Below are 17816 nucleotides of genomic sequence, written 5' to 3' on the forward strand. Positions count from 1 at the left end.
CAGTATCCCTGTTGCCCGTCCCAGTGATTTCCCGACTGCCCGGCACTTACAGTAGTATACAGTACAATACACATACTGTACACACTAAGGGCCGTATTAAATTTGGAGCAAAAAGACGAGATCGGCTAAAAAACTTTCGCCGATTACGTAATTTCGCCAGTCGGAAAATTATCGCCGTATTCAATTTGAAAGATTTTCCGCCTAGGCGGGAAGTCAATGCAATGTACAGTAATATGCAAAAAAGTCTCGCCTACTGTATGAATAGCAGGCGGAAAAAAGTGCTGAATTGGGGTGTAACGTTGCGGTAACCCCCGTGCAGTCTTCAGACAGTCCCCCAAAGGTAAACTGCATGAAAAAAAAAAGCACTTAAGAACACCCCAAAAAATTTGGGAGCGGAAAAAAAAAATTTGGAGGACAAAGTTAAACATCTAGTATATATATAATGTACTGAGGGCCTGATTCAGAGCCGGACGCTATTTGCGCTCGCTCGTTCAGAAAAAGGGGCCTGCTATTTAAATTGAGCGCTCGCTCTTTGCGGTCTATTGACGCCTCTATGTCTGAGCGAGCGAACGAAACATGCGCTCGCTATTTTGTAAAGACGCCCCCTGGCCGCTCGCATCATACGTCATCTCCGCTATTTATTTGATTAATCGAGTACATCGAAAGGCGTCTGAACTGCTCGCAGTGCTTGTGGTAGGATTTTCCTACCGCAATCATGCGAACAGTTCAGGCTAAGAAACAACCAAGTGACGTGGTCGATGACGCTGCTTTGTTAATTATGCACACCCTTAAAATGCCCGTTTTGACCTTTAAGCACGCCTGCGTTCGGATCTCCACTCCCCGTTTTCAAGCACCTTCCCCTGTTACCACCCACAAACGCCTCATTCTGTCACTCAAATTAGCAGGCACTCGCTATTTTGCGAGCGCTCGATTTCCGACCGCACTGACTGGTTGGCACATGTGCATTACGAACATCGCTCGGAGCGAACGAGCGGCCGCTTATGAGCGGCTCTGAATCAGGCCCTGAGTTTAGTAAGGGTTGGATAACAATACTGAACGAGTGAAGAATTAAAAAAAAAAAAATTATTAAGGTTTGGAACAGGCGGGACAGGCAGGTACACTGACGGAACACCTAGCCGCTTGTCCACAAGCATGTCATAGCAAGACATCCCACTTTAGCTGCATTTGACTCCTGACCCACTGGGCATGCGCAGTGCTGTGATCTTCCATACGCCATGGAATAGCGCTACATGGTGTATGGCTTCGCTCCACTGGGCATGCGCCAGAAAACCCATTGCATCCCCTCCACTGGGCATGCACCAGAGATCCCATTTGTAACCCCTCGGAGCTGGCTGACAGCCACCACAGCACCAACCGTGTTGACATTGATGCAAGTTTGCGCATTAAACGCATAGTCAGTTTGTAATGCAGAGACCTCTCTCTCAAACAGAGCCCACTACCAGTTTCTGAAGTCATGAAATCACTATTGTGTACAAGTCTGGGATAGCGCCGACAGTGCTGACAGCTAATAAGAGTCTATGGAGGGTAGTACAGAGGTGGGTAATGGAGTTACACATACTGTACTGTACTGTAGCAGCACTGCAACTAATAAAACAAGATTGGCCATCTTGAAATCTACGATGAAGTACGACACACTCAGGCGTCTGTAGTGTAGTGGTTAGAAATCAAACCACTACATGCAGGCATCTGTACAACACGTTTACGGGGTTCGAAACCTGGAAGGTTACACTTTCTATTTTTTATTATTATTATTATTATTACACAGTCAGTGTGTAATATGGAGATCCCACTTTCACTGTGTGTGAATCATGACCCCCTACTGTATGATCTTCCATACGCCATGGCATAGCGCTACATGGGTATTGATCTGGGCATGCACCAGAGATCCCATTTGTAACCCCTTGGAGCTGGCTGACAGCCACCACAGCGCCAACCATGCTGACACTGACGCAAGTTTACAGTTTAAACGCACAGTCAGTTTGTAATACAGAGACCTCTCTCTCAAACAGAGCCCACTACCAGTTGCTGGTCATGACAAATCACTATAGTGTCCAAGGCTGGGACAGTGCCGACATTGATGCAAGTTTGCGCTCTAAGGTATATATCAAAAATCCCACTTTCCCTGCGTTTGACTCCCGAAGTACTGGGCATGCGCTTCACATGTACTGTATTGAATACTGCATACTGTAAGTGAAGATTTTAAAAATAATAATTAAAAAAAAGAAACAAAACTATATTTTCAAGGTCTCTAACCCACGGGACAAGAAGATGGGAGAAGCAGTGAGACTAGGCATTAGACCGCTAGGCCACACGCCTCATCCCATTACTACAGTACTGTAGTTCCTAAAGTAATGAAATCACTACAAAGTCTGGGACAGTGCCGGCAGTACTTACATTGGTGCAAGTGTGATTTCAACCACACAGTCAGTGTGTAATACAGAGCTTAATGATTTCATACTTTATTAGACATTCTTCTACCGCTTTATTATACATTCCTGATTCCATGTGGAAAACGCTGTAATACTGTATAGTGTACCGAATCACCGCTTCTGTCATCCAGTCATCGGGCGGTGATACAGAACATACACTGGAAATCAGACGCATGCGCTACATTACTAAACTTTCTGTGTGGCGCGACTCAAGGCATGATGTGCTACATAGCGTATTGAGCAACAAACTAGCTGGGCACATCTGTATAGTGACTGTATCTCACCAAGCCATCAGTGTGTATCAGGTGATGTACAGTACTGTTGTGTCGCCATTTCTCCTCCATGCAGGATATAGGAAAGGAAAAAGGTATCCGGACCGGTCATACTTTGTTCTGAGACAGATCTGGATCATCTTTTACTAACCATTTGTGCAAAGTCATTTAATACAATACAGTAAAAGAAAATTTCTTAACTGAAATTCTCTCTCCTCTAAAGATAACAAAATAGAGAGGCAGGATGAGGCTAATATTATGTATTCCTGACCTTTATATAACATAGTACGGAAGTTGTTTCCTTCCCAGTAACTAATATTCACTCTTGTGAAGACATTGAACTTCTCTGGATATTGAACTTTAAACACAACTCCGGTTTCTGGAGATGGTTTATAATCATGGACGAAAACCTTGCTGACTGGAAGAGGTTCTGAAAGAAAGAACAGAAACAATTTCATGTGTACAATACATCAGTATAACCTACAGCAATATTCTACTGTACCATTGGATTTGCTCTCCCAGAAACTCAATATATGCTCTCAAACCTGAGGCCAGGATAGGGTGGTGAAGATTGCAAGATTTCAGGCATTAATGCTAGCCATGCTTACGGAATCGGTATGACCGGCGGTTCAAATCCCGACACCGTAAGCCCGGCAGTGAACATCCCGATAGGTTATTCACTAACCTAACCTCCCCCCTAACCCTCCCTTAGGGATGCCTAACCCTAACCTCCCTACCCCAGTGCCTAATTTTAACCCCCCCCTTCCCCACAGCCTAACCCTAAGTTTCCCGGGGGGGTGCCTAACCCTAACCTCCCCCCGGGGGTTCCTAACCCTAACACCCCCTTCACCTAGCCTAACCCTAAGTCCACCCCAGGAGCCACTAACCTAACCCTCCCCCCAGCGGCTTTCCGCGTCCGGCTTACCTTCGATCGGTAAGCCGGGTGTCGAGCTCCCGGCGTAGGTCTAATGACAAGCGTTGGAATTTCGACGCCTGTCATTAGACACTTGCCGGGATTAGACAGTCGGGAAGACAGCAGTCAGGATTTCATTCGTCAGCTTCCCGACTGCTTCCCATGCTTACTGCCAAGCAACCAGATCCTTCGTCAACACACCGTCATGTACCGCATATGTACTTATCATTGCTATCTAACTGTCATTACGTATTACATCACAACAATATATAATAATGTAGCGCTGCCATTTACGCTATCCTAACAAAGAGGTTTAAGATGACAATGACAGAGCTGTATTGCTATGGAATGGAAACATTCATCACATGTCAAAAATATTATACGACAGAAAATTATTATTTTGACAGCAGAAAATCCATTTGCTGGAGGCTGCTGGACCATAATCACATCACAGAACATGTCACAGAATACCCAGAGGCTGCTGGACTATAAACACATCTCAGAACATGTCACAGAATACCCAGAGACTGCTGGACCATAATTACAACTCAGAACATGTCACAGAATACCCAGAGGCTGCTGGACCCAAATCACATCGCAGAACATGTCACAGAATACCCAGAGGCTGCTGGACCATAATCACATATCAGAACATGCCTCAGAATACCTAGAGGCTGCTGGACCATCACCACACCTCAGAACATGTCACAGAATACCCAGACGCTGCTGGACCATAATCACAAATCAGAACATGTAACATAATACCCAGAGGCTGCTGGCCAATAATCACATCTCAGAACATGTCACAGAATACCCAGAGTCTGCTGGACCATAATCACATCTCAGAACATTTCACAGAATGCCCAGTTCCTGCTGGACCCTAATCACATCTCAGAACATGTCACAGAATAGCCAGAGGCTGCTGGACCATCACCACATCTCAGAACATGTCACAGAATACCCAGAAGCTCCTGGACCATCATCACATCTCAGAACTTGTCACAGAATACCCAGAGGCTGCTGGACTATAATCACAACTCAGAACATGTCACAGAATACCCAGAGGCTGCTGGACCATAATCACATATCAGAACATGTCACAGAATACCCAGAGGCTGCTGGACCATAATCACATCACAGAACATGTCACAGAGTACCCAGAGGCTGCTGGACCATAATCACATCTCAGAACTTGTCACAGAATATCCAGAGGATGCTGCACCATAATCATATCTCAGAACATGTCACAGAATAGCCAGAGGCTGCTGGACCACAATCACATCTCAGAACATGTCACAGTATACCCAGAGGCTGCTGGACCATGATCACATCTCAGAACATGTCACAGAATACCAAGAGGCTGCTGGCCAATAATCATATCTCAGAACATTTCACAGAATACCCAGAGGATGCTGCACCATAATCATATCTCAGAACATGTCACAGAATAGCCAGAGGCTGCTGGACCACAATCACATCTCAGAACATGTCACAGAATACCCACAGGCTGCAGGACCTATAATCACATCTCAGAACAAGTCACAGAATACACAGAGGCTGCTGGACCATAATCACATCTCAGAACATGTCACAGAATACCCAGAGGCTGCTGGACCATAATCACATCTCAGAACATGTCACAGAATAGTCAGAGGCTGCTGGACTATAATCATATCTCTGAACATGTCACAGAATACCTAGAGGCTACTGGACTATAATCACATCTCAGAACATGTCACAGAATACCCAGAGGCTGCTGGACTCTAATTACATCTAGGAACAAATCACAGAATACCCGGAGGCTGCTGGACGATAATCACATCTCAGAACATGTCACAGAATACCCAGAGGCTTCTGGACCCTAATCACATCTCAGAACATGTCACAGAATACCCAGAGGCTGCTGGACCCTAAACAAATCTCAGAACATGTCACAGAATACCCAGAGGCTGCTGGACCATAATCACATCTCAGAACATCACAGAATACCCAGAGGCTGCTGAACTATAATCACATCTCAGAACAAGTCACAGAATACCCAGAGGCAGCTGGATCCTAATCACATCTCAGAACATGTCACAGAATACCCAGAGGCAGCTGGACTATAATCACATCTCAGAACATATCACAGAATACCAAGAAGCTGCTGGACCCTAATCACATCTCAGAACATGTCACAAAATACCCAGAGGCTGCTGGACTATAATCACATCTCAGAACATATCACAGAATATCCAGAGTCTGCTGGACCATAATCACATCTCAGAACATGTCACAGAATACCCAGAGGCTGCTGGACCATAATCACATCTTAGAACATGTCACATAATACCCAAAGGCTGCTGGACTATAATCACATCTCAGAACATGTCACAGAATACCCAGAGGCTGCTGGACCATCATCACATCGCAGAACATGTCACAGAATACCCAGAGGCTGCTGGACCATAATCACATCTCAGAACATGTCACAGAATAGCCAGAGGCTGCTGGACTATAATCACATCTCAGACATTTGTCACAGAATACCCAGAGGCTGCAGGACCATAATCACATCTCAGTAAATGTCACAGAATAGCCAGAGGCTGCTGAACTATAATCACATCTCAGAACATGTCACAGAATACCCAGAGACTGCTGGACCATAATTACAACTCAGAACATATCACAGAATACCCAGAGGCTGCTGGACCCAAATCACATCGCAGAACATGTCACAGAATACCCAGAGGCTGCTGGACCATAATCACATATCAGAACATGCCTCAGAATACCTAGAGGCTGCTGGACCATCACCACATCTCAGAACATGTCACAGAATACCCAGACGCTGCTGGACCATAATCACAAATCAGAACATGTAACATAATACCCAGAGGCTGCTGGCCAATAATCACATCTCAGAACATGTCACAGAATACCCAGAGTCTGCTGGACCATAATCACATCTCAGAACATTTCACAGAATGCCCAGTTCCTGCTGGACCCTAATCACATCTCAGAACATGTCACAGAATAGCCAGAGGCTGCTGGACCATCACCACATCTCAGAACATGTCACAGAATACCCAGAAGCTCCTGGACCATCATCACATCTCAGAACTTGTCACAGAATACCCAGAGGCTGCTGGACTATAATCACATCTCAGAACATGTCACAGAATACCCAGAGGCTGCTGGACCATAATCACATATCAGAACATGTCACAGAATACCCAGAGGCTGCTGGACCATAATCACATCACAGAACATGTCACAGAGTACCCAGAGGCTGCTGGACCATAATCACATCTCAGAACTTGTCACAGAATATCCAGAGGATGCTGCACCATAATCATATCTCAGAACATGTCACAGAATAGCCAGAGGCTGCTGGACCACAATCACATCTCAGAACATGTCACAGTATACCCAGAGGCTGCTGGACCATGATCACATCTCAGAACATGTCACAGAATACCAAGAGGCTGCTGGCCAATAATCATATCTCAGAACATTTCACAGAATACCCAGAGGATGCTGCACCATAATCATATCTAAGTACATGTCACAGAATAGCCAGAGGCTGCTGGACCACAATCACATCTCAGAACATGTCACAGAATACCCACAGGCTGCAGGACCTATAATCACATCTCAGAACAAGTCACAGAATACACAGAGGCTGCTGGACCATAATCACATCTCAGAACATGTCACAGAATACCCAGAGGCTGCTGGACCATAATCACATCTCAGAACATGTCACAGAATAGTCAGAGGCTGCTGGACTATAATCATATCTCTGAACATGTCACAGAATACCTAGAGGCTACTGGACTATAATCACATCTCAGAACATGTCACAGAATACCCAGAGGCTGCTGGACTCTAATTACATCTAGGAACAAATCACAGAATACCCGGAGGCTGCTGGACGATAATCACATCTCAGAACATGTCACAGAATACCCAGAGGCTTCTGGACCCTAATCACATCTCAGAACATGTCACAGAATACCCAGAGGCTGCTGGACCCTAAACACATCTCAGAACATGTCACAGAATACCCAGAGGCTGCTGGACCATAATCACATCTCAGAACATCACAGAATACCCAGAGGCTGCTGAACTATAATCACATCTCAGAACACGTCACAGAATACCCAGAGGCAGCTGGATCCTAATCACATCTCAGAACATGTCACAGAATACCCAGAGGCAGCTGGACTATAATCACATCTCAGAACATATCACAGAATACCAAGAAGCTGCTGGACCCTAATCACATCTCAGAACATGTCACAAAATACCCAGAGGCTGCTGGACTATAATCACATCTCAGAACATATCACAGAATATCCAGAGTCTGCTGGACCATAATCACATCTCAGAACATGTCACAGAATACCCAGAGGCTGCTGGACCATAATCACATCTTAGAACATGTCACATAATACCCAAAGGCAGCTGGACTATAATCACATCTCAGAACATGTCACAGAATACCCAGAGGCTGCTGGACCATAATCACATCTCAGAACATGTCACAGAATAGCCAGAGGCTGCTGGACTATAATCACATCTCAGACATTTGTCACAGAATACCCAGAGGCTGCAGGACCATAATCACATCTCAGTAAATGTCACAGAATAGCCAGAGGCTGCTGAACTATAATCACATCTCAGAACATGTCACAGAATACCCAGAGGCTGCTGGACTATAAGCACATCTCAGAACATGTCACAGAATATCCAGAGGCTGCTGGACCATCATCACATCTCAGAACATGTCATAGAATACCCAGAGGCTGCTGGACCATAATCACATCTCAGAACATATCACAGAATACCAAGAGGCTGCTGGACTAAAATCACATCTCAGAACATGTCACAGAATATGCAGAGGCTACTGGACTATAATCACATCTCAGAACATGTTACAGAATACCCAGAGGCTGCTGGACCATAATCACATTTCAGAACATGTCACAGAATACCCAGAGGCTGCTGGACCCTAATCACATTTCAGAACATGTCACAGAATACCCAAAGGCTGCTGGACCATAATCACATCTCAGAACGTCACAGAATACCCAGAGGCTGCTGAACTATAATCACATCTCAGAACATGTCTCAGAATACCCAGAGGCTGCTGGACCATCATCACATCTCAGAACATGTCATAGAATACCCAGAGGCTGCTGGACCATAATCACATCTCAGAACATGTCACAGAATAGCAAGAGGCTGCTGGACTATAATAACATCTCAGAACATGTAACAGAATACCCAGAGGCTGCTGGACCCAAAGTACATCTCAGAACATGTCACAGAATACCCAGAGGCATCTGGACCATAATCACAAATCAGAACATGTAGCAGAATACCCATAGGCTGCTGGCCAATAATCACATCTCAGAACATGTCACAGAATACCCAGAGGCTGCTGGACCATAATCACATCTCAGAACATTTCACAGAATGCCCAGTTCCTGCTGGACCCTAATCACATCTCAGAACATGTCACAGAATAGCCAGAGGCTGCTGGACCATCACCACATCTCAGAACATGTCACAGAATACCCAGAAGCTCCTGGAACTTCATCACATCTCAGATCTTGTCACAGAATACCTAGAGGCTGCTGGACCATAATCACATCTCAGAACATGTCACAGAATACCAAGAGGCTGCTGGACTATAATCACATCTCAGAACATGTCACAGAATACCCAGAGGCTGCTGGACCATAATCACATATCAGAACATGTCACAGGATAATTAGAGGCAGGAGGACCATAATCACATCTCAGAACATGTCACACAGTACCCAGAGGCTGCTGGACCATAATCACATCTCAGAACTTGTCACAGAATACCCAGAGGATACTGCACCATAATCATATCTCAGATGTCACAGAACAGCCAGAGGCTGCTGGACCACAATCACATCTCAGAACATGTCACAGTATACCCAGAGGCTGCTGGACCATAATCACATCTCAGAACATTTCACAGAATACCCAGAGGATGCTGCCCCATAATCATATCTCAGAACATGTCACAGAATAGCCAGAGGCTGCTGGACCACAATCACATCTCAGAACATGTCACAGAATATCCATAGGCTGCAGGACTATAATCACATCTCAGAACAAGTCACAGAATACACAGAGGCTGCTGGACCATAATCACATCTCAGATCATGTCACAGAATACCCAGAGGCTGCTGGACCATAATCACATCTCAGAACATGTCACAGAATACCCAGAGGCTGCTGGACCATAATCACATATCAGAACATGTCACAGGATACCTAGAGGCAGGAGGACCATAATCACATCTCAGAACATGTCACAGAATACCCAGAGGCTGCTGGACTCTAATTACATCTAGGAACATATCACAGAATACCCGGAGGCTGCTGGACTATAATCACATCTCAGAACATGTCACAGAATACCCAGAGGCTTCTGGACCCTAATCACATCTCAGAACATGTCACAGAATACCCAGAGGCTGCTGGACCCTAAACACATCTCAGAACATGTCACAGAATACCCAGAGGCTGCTGGACCATAATCACATCTCAGAACATCACAGAATACCCAGAGGCTGCTGAACTATAATCACATCTCAGAACATGTCACAGAATACCCAGAGGCAGCTGGATCCTAATCACATCTCAGAACATGTCACAGAATACCAAGAGGCAGCTGGACTATAATCACATCTCAGAACATATCACAGAATACCAAGAAGCTGCTGGACCCTAATCACATCTCAGAACATGTCACAGAATACCCAGAGGCTGCTGAACTATAATCACATCTCAGAACATGTCACAGAATATCCAGAGTCTGCTGGACCATAATCACATCTCAGAACATGTCACAGAATACCCAGAGGCTGCTGGACCATAATCACATCTTAGAACATGTCACATAATACCCAAAGGCTGCTGGACTATAATAACATCTCAGAACATGTCACAGAATACCCAGAGGCTGCTGGACCATAATCACATCTCAGAACATGTCACAGAATAGCCAGAGGCTGCTGGACTATAATCACATCTCAGACATTTGTCACGGAATACCCAGAGGCAGCAGGACCATAATCACATCTCAGTAAATGTCACAGAATAGCCAGAGGCTGCTGAACTATAATCACATCTCAGAACATGTCACAGAATACCCAGAGGCTGCTGGACTATAAGCACATCTCAGAACATGTCACTGAATATCCAGAGGCTGCTGGACCATCATCACATCTCAGAACATGTCATAGAATACCCAGAGGCTGCTGGACCATAATCACATCTCAGAACATATCACAGAATACCAAGAGGCTGCTGGACTAAAATCACATCTCAGAACATGTCACAGAATATGCAGAGGCTACTGGACTATAATCACATCTCAGAACATGTCACAGAATACCCAGAGGCTGCTGGACCATAATCACATTTCAGAACATGTCACAGAATACCCAGAGGCTGCTGGACCCTAATCACATCTCAGAACATGTCACAGAATACCCAAAGGCTGCTGGACCATAATCACATCTCAGAACATCACAGAATACCCAGAGGCTGCTGAACTATAATCACATCTCAGAACATGTCTCAGAATACCCAGAGGCTGCTGGACCATCATCACATCTCAGAACATGTCATAGAATACCCAGAGGCTGCTGGACCATAATCACATCTCAGAACATGTCACAGAATAGCAAGAGGCTGCTGGACTATAATAACATCTCAGAACATGTAACAGAATACCCAGTGGCTGCTGGACCCAAAGTACATCTCAGAACATGTCACAGAATACCCAGAGGCATCTGGACCATAATCACAAATCAGAACATGTAGCAGAATACCCATAGGCTGCTGGCCAATAATCACATCTCAGAACATGTCACAGAATACCCAGAGGCTGCTGGACCATAATCACATCTCAGAACATTTCACAGAATGCCCAGTTCGTGCTGGACCCTAATCACATCTCAGAACATGTCACAGAATAGCCAGAGGCTGCTGGACCATCACCACATCTCAGAACATGTCACAGAATACCCAGAAGCTCCTGGAACATCATCACATCTCAGAACTTGTCACAGAATACCCAGAGGCTGCTGGACCATAATCACATCTCAGAACATGTCACAGAATAACAAGAGGCTGCTGGACTATAATCACATCTCAGAACATGTCACAGAATACCCAGAAGCTGCTGGACCATAATCACATATCAGAACATGTCACAGGATACCTAGAGGCTGCAGGACCATAATCACATCTCAGAACATGTCACACAGTACCCAGAGGCTGCTGGACCATAATCACATCTCAGAACTTGTCACAGAATACCCAGAGGATACAGCACCATAATCATATCTCAGATGTCACAGAACAGCCAGAGGCTGCTGGACCACAATCACATCTCAGAACATGTCACAGTATACCCAGAGGCTGCTGGACCATAATCACATCTCAGAACATTTCACAGAATACCCAGAGGATGCTGCCCCATAATCATATCTCGGAACATGTCACAGAATAGCCAGAGGCTGCTGGACCAAAATCACATCTCAGAACATGTCACAGAATATCCAGAGGCTGCAGGACTATAATCACATCTCAGAACATGTCACAGAATACCCAGAGGCAGCTGGATCCTAATCACATCTCAGAACATGTCACAGAATACCAAGAGGCAGCTGGACTATAATCACATCTCAGAACATATCACAGAATACCAAGAAGCTGCTGGACCCTAATCACATCTTAGAACATGTCACAGAATACCCAGAGGCTGCTGAACTATAATCACATCTCAGAACATGTCACAGAATATCCAGAGTCTGCTGGACCATAATCACATCTCAGAACATGTCACAGAATACCCAGAGGCTGCTGGACCATAATCACATCTTAGAACATGTCACATAATACCCAAAGGCTGCTGGACTATAATAACATCTCAGAACATGTCACAGAATACCCAGAGGCTGCTGGACCATAATCACATCTCAGAACATGTCACAGAATAGCCAGAGGCTGCTGGACTATAATCACATCTCAGACATTTGTCACGGAATACCCAGAGGCAGCAGGACCATAATCACATCTCAGTAAATGTCACAGAATAGCCAGAGGCTGCTGAACTATAATCACATCTCAGAACATGTCACAGAATACCCAGAGGCTGCTGGACTATAAGCACATCTCAGAACATGTCACTGAATATCCAGAGGCTGCTGGACCATCATCACATCTCAGAACATGTCATAGAATACCCAGAGGCTGCTGGACCATAATCACATCTCAGAACATATCACAGAATACCAAGAGGCTGCTGGACTAAAATCACATCTCAGAACATGTCACAGAATATGCAGAGGCTACTGGACTATAATCACATTTCAGAACATGTCACAGAATACCCAGAGGCTGCTGGACCCTAATCACATCTCAGAACATGTCACAGAATACCCAAAGGCTGCTGGACCATAATCACATCTCAGAAAGTCACAGAATACCCAGAGGCTGCTGAACTATAATCACATCTCAGAACATGTCTCAGAATATCCAGAGGCTGCTGGACCATCATCACATCTCAGAACATGTCATAGAATACCCAGAGGCTGCTGGACCATAATCACATCTCAGAACATGTCACAGAATAGCAAGAGGCTGCTGGACTATAATAACATCTCAGAACATGTAACAGAATACCCAGTGGCTGCTGGACCCAAAGTACATCTCAGAACATGTCACAGAATACCCAGAGGCATCTGGACCATAATCACAAATCAGAACATGTAGCAGAATACCCATAGGCTGCTGGCCAATAATCACATCTCAGAACATGTCACAGAATACCCAGAGGCTGCTGGACCATAATCACATCTCAGAACATTTCACAGAATGCCCAGTTCGTGCTGGACCCTAATCACATCTCAGAACATGTCACAGAATAGCCAGAGGCTGCTGGACCATCACCACATCTCAGAACATGTCACAGAATACCCAGAAGCTCCTGGAACATCATCACATCTCAGAACTTGTCACAGAATACCCAGAGGCTGCTGGACCATAATCACATCTCAGAACATGTCACAGAATACCAAGAGGCTGCTGGACTATAATCACATCTCAGAACATGTCACAGAATACCCAGATGCTGCTGGACCATAATCACATATCAGAACATGTCACAGGATACCTAGAGGCTGCAGGACCATAATCACATCTCAGAACATGTCACACAGTACCCAGAGGCTGCTGGACCATAATCACATCTCAGAACTTGTCACAGAATACCCAGAGGATACAGCACCATAATCATATCTCAGATGTCACAGAACAGCCAGAGGCTGCTGGACCACAATCACATCTCAGAACATGTCACAGTATACCCAGAGGCTGCTGGACCATAATCACATCTCAGAACATTTCACAGAATACCCAGAGGATGCTGCCCCATAATCATATCTCAGAACATGTCACAGAATAGCCAGAGGCTGCTGGACCACAATCACATCTCAGAACATGTCACAGAATATCCAGAGGCTGCAGGACTATAATCACATCTCAGAACAAGTCACAGAATACACAGAGGCTGCTGGACCATAATCACATCTCAGATCATGTCACAGAATACCCAGAGGCTGCTGGACCATAATCACATCTCAGAACATGTCACAGAATAGTCAGAGGCTGCTGGACTATAATCATATCTCTGAACATGTCACAGAATACCCAGAGGCTACTGGACTATAATCACATCTCAAAACATGTCACAGAATACCCAGAGGCTGCTGGACTATAATCACATCTCAGAACATGTCACAGAATACCCACAGGCTGCTGGACCCTAATCACATCTCAGAACATGTCACAGAATACCCAGAGGCTGCTGGACCCTAAACACATCTCAGAACATGTCACAGAATACCCATAGGCTGCTGGACCATAATCACATCTCAGAACGTCACAGAATACCCAGAGGCTGCTGAACTATAATCACATCTCAGAACATGTCACAGAATAGCCAGAGGCAGCAGGACCCAAATCACATCTCAGAACATGTCACAGAATACCCAGAGGCAGCTGGACTATAATCACATCTCAGAACATATCACAGAATACCAAGAAGCTGCTGGACCCTAATCACATCTCAGAACATGTCACAGAATACCCAGAGGCTGCTGGACTATAATCACATCTCAGAACATGTCACAGAATATCCAGAGGCTGCTGGACCATAATCACATCTCAGAACATGTCACAGAATACACAGAGGCTGCTGGACCATAATCACATCTCAGAACATGTCACAGAATACCCAGAGGCTGCTGGACCATAATCACATCTTAGAACATGTCACATAATACCCAAAGGCTGCTGTACTATAATCACATCTCAGAACATGTCACAGAATACCCAGAGGCTGCTGGACCATCATCACATCTCCGAACATGTCACAGAATACCCAGAGGCTGCTGGACCATAATCACATCTCAGAACATGTCACAGAATAGCCAGAGGCTGCTGGACTATAATCACATCTCAGAACATGTCACAGAATGCCCAGTTGCTGCTGGACCCTAATCACATCTCAGAACATGTCACAGAATAGCCAGAGGCTGCTGAACTATAATCACATCTCAGAACATGTCACAGAATACTCAAAGGCTGCTGGACTATAATCACATCTCAGAACATGTCACAGAATAGTCAGAGGCTGCTGGACTATAATCATATCTCTGAACATGTCACAGAATACCCAGAGGCTACTGGACTATAATCACATCTCAGAACATGTCACATAATACCCAGAGGCTGCTGGACTCTAATTACATCTAGAAACATATCACAGAATACCCGGAGGCTGCTGGACTATAATCACATCTCAGAACATGTCACAGAATACCCAGAGGCTTCTGGACCCTAATCACATCTCAGAACATGTCACAGAATACCCAGAGGCTGCTGGACCCTAAACACATCTCAGAACATGTCACAGAATACCCAGAGGCTGCTGGACCATAATCACATCTCAGAACATCACAGAATACCCAGAGGCTGCTGAACTATAATCACATCTCAGAACATGTCACAGAATACCCAGAGGCAGCTGGATCCTAATCACATCTCAGAACATGTCACAGAATACCCAGAGGCAGCTGGACTATAATCACATCTCAGAACATATCACAGAATACCAAGAAGCTGCTGGACCCTAATCACATCTCAGAACATGTCACAGAATACCCAGAGGCTGCTGGACTATAATCACATCTCAGAACATATCACAGAATACCAAGAAGCTGCTGGACCCTAATCACATCTCAGAACATGTCACAGAATACCCAGAGGCTGCTGGACTATAATCACATCTCAGAACATGTCACAGAATATCCAGAGTCTGCTGGACCATAATCACATCTCAGAACATGTCACAGAATACCCAGAGGCTGCTGGACCATATTCACATCTTAGAACATGTCACATAATACCCAAAGGCTGCTGGACTATAATCACATCTCAGAACATGTCACAGAATACCCAGAGGCTGCTGGACCATCATCACATCGCAGAACATGTCACAGAATACCCAGAGGCTGCTGGACCATAATCACATCTCAGAACATGTCACAGAATAGCCAGAGGCTGCTGGACTATAATCACATCTCAGACATTTGTCACAGAATACCCAGAGGCTGCAGGACCATAATCACATCTCAGTAAATGTCACAGAATAGCCAGAGGCTGCTGAACTATAATCACATCTCAGAACATGTCACAGAATACCCAGAGGCTGCTGGACTATAAGCACATCCCAGAACATGTCACAGAATATCCAGAGGCTGCTGGACCATCATCACATCTCAGAACATGTCATAGAATACCCAGAGGCTGCTGGACCATAATCACATCTCAGAACATATCACAGAATACCAATAGGCTGCTGGACTAAAACCACATCTCAGAACATGTCACAGAATATGCAGAGGCTACTGGACTATAATCACATCTCAGAACATGTCACAGAATACCCAGAGGCTGCTGGACCATAATCACATTTCAGAACATGTCACAGAATACCCAGAGGCTGCTGGACCCTAATCACATCTCAGAACATGTCACAGAATACCCAAAGGCTGCTGGACCATAATCACATCTCAGAACGTCACAGAATACCCAGAGGCTGCTGAACTATAATCACATCTCAGAACATGTCTCAGAATACCCAGAGGCTGCTGGACCATCATCACATCTCAGAACATGTCATAGAATACCCAGAGGCTGCTGGACCATAATCACATCTCAGAACATGTCACAGAATAGCAAGAGGCTGCTGGACTATAATAACATCTCAGAACATGTAACAGAATACCCAGTGGCTGCTGGACCCAAAGTACATCTCAGAACATGTCACAGAATACCCAGAGGCATCTGGACCATAATCACAAATCAGAACATGTAGCAGAATACCCATAGGCTGCTGGCCAATAATCACATCTCAGAACATGTCACAGAATACCCAGAGGCTGCTGGACCATAATCACATCTCAGAACATTTCACAGAAGGCCCAGTTCGTGCTGGACCCTAATCACATCTCAGAACATGTCACAGAATAGCCAGAGGCTGCTGGACCATCACCACATCTCAGAACATGTCACAGAATACCCAGAAGCTCATGGAACATCATCACATCTCAGAACTTGTCACAGAATACCCAGAGGCAGCTGGACCATAATCACATCTCAGAACATGTCACAGAATACCAAGAGGCTGCTGGACTATAATTACATCTCAGAACATGTCACAGAATACCCAGATGCTGCTGGACCATAATCACATATCAGAACATGTCACAGGATACCTAGAGGCTGCAGGACCATAATCACATCTCAGAACATGTCACACAGTACCCAGAGGCTGCTGGACCATAATCACATCTCAGAACTTGTCACAGAATACCCAGAGGATACTGCACCATAATCATATCTCAGATGTCACAGAACAGCCAGAGGCTGCTGGACCACAATCACATCTCAGAACATGTCACAGTATACCCAGAGGCTGCTGGACCATAATCACATCTCAGAACATTTCACAGAATACCCAGAGGATGCTGCCCCATAATCATATCTCAGAACATATCACAGAATAGCCAGAGGCTGCTG

The 17816-nt window shown here is 45.2% G+C and overlaps 1 protein-coding gene across 4 annotated transcripts in view; it reads right to left on the bottom strand.

Moving 5' to 3' along the window:
• PTPRO (protein tyrosine phosphatase receptor type O) overlaps positions 1-17816 on the bottom strand; it is a 640592-nt gene that overhangs the window by 568120 nt on the left and 54656 nt on the right. For all 4 annotated transcript variants that reach the window (XM_088461537.1, XM_088461535.1, XM_088461536.1 and 1 more), the window contains exon 3: positions 2994-3152. In XM_088461537.1, coding sequence (XP_088317663.1) covers positions 2994-3152 — 159 coding nt within the window. The remainder of the gene's footprint in view (positions 1-2993; positions 3153-17816) is intronic.

This window comes from Taudactylus pleione, unplaced genomic scaffold (assembly GCF_031769625.1).
Source record: "Taudactylus pleione unplaced genomic scaffold, aTauple2 ptg001061l, whole genome shotgun sequence".
NCBI classification, from domain to species: Eukaryota; Metazoa; Chordata; class Amphibia; order Anura; family Myobatrachidae; genus Taudactylus; species Taudactylus pleione.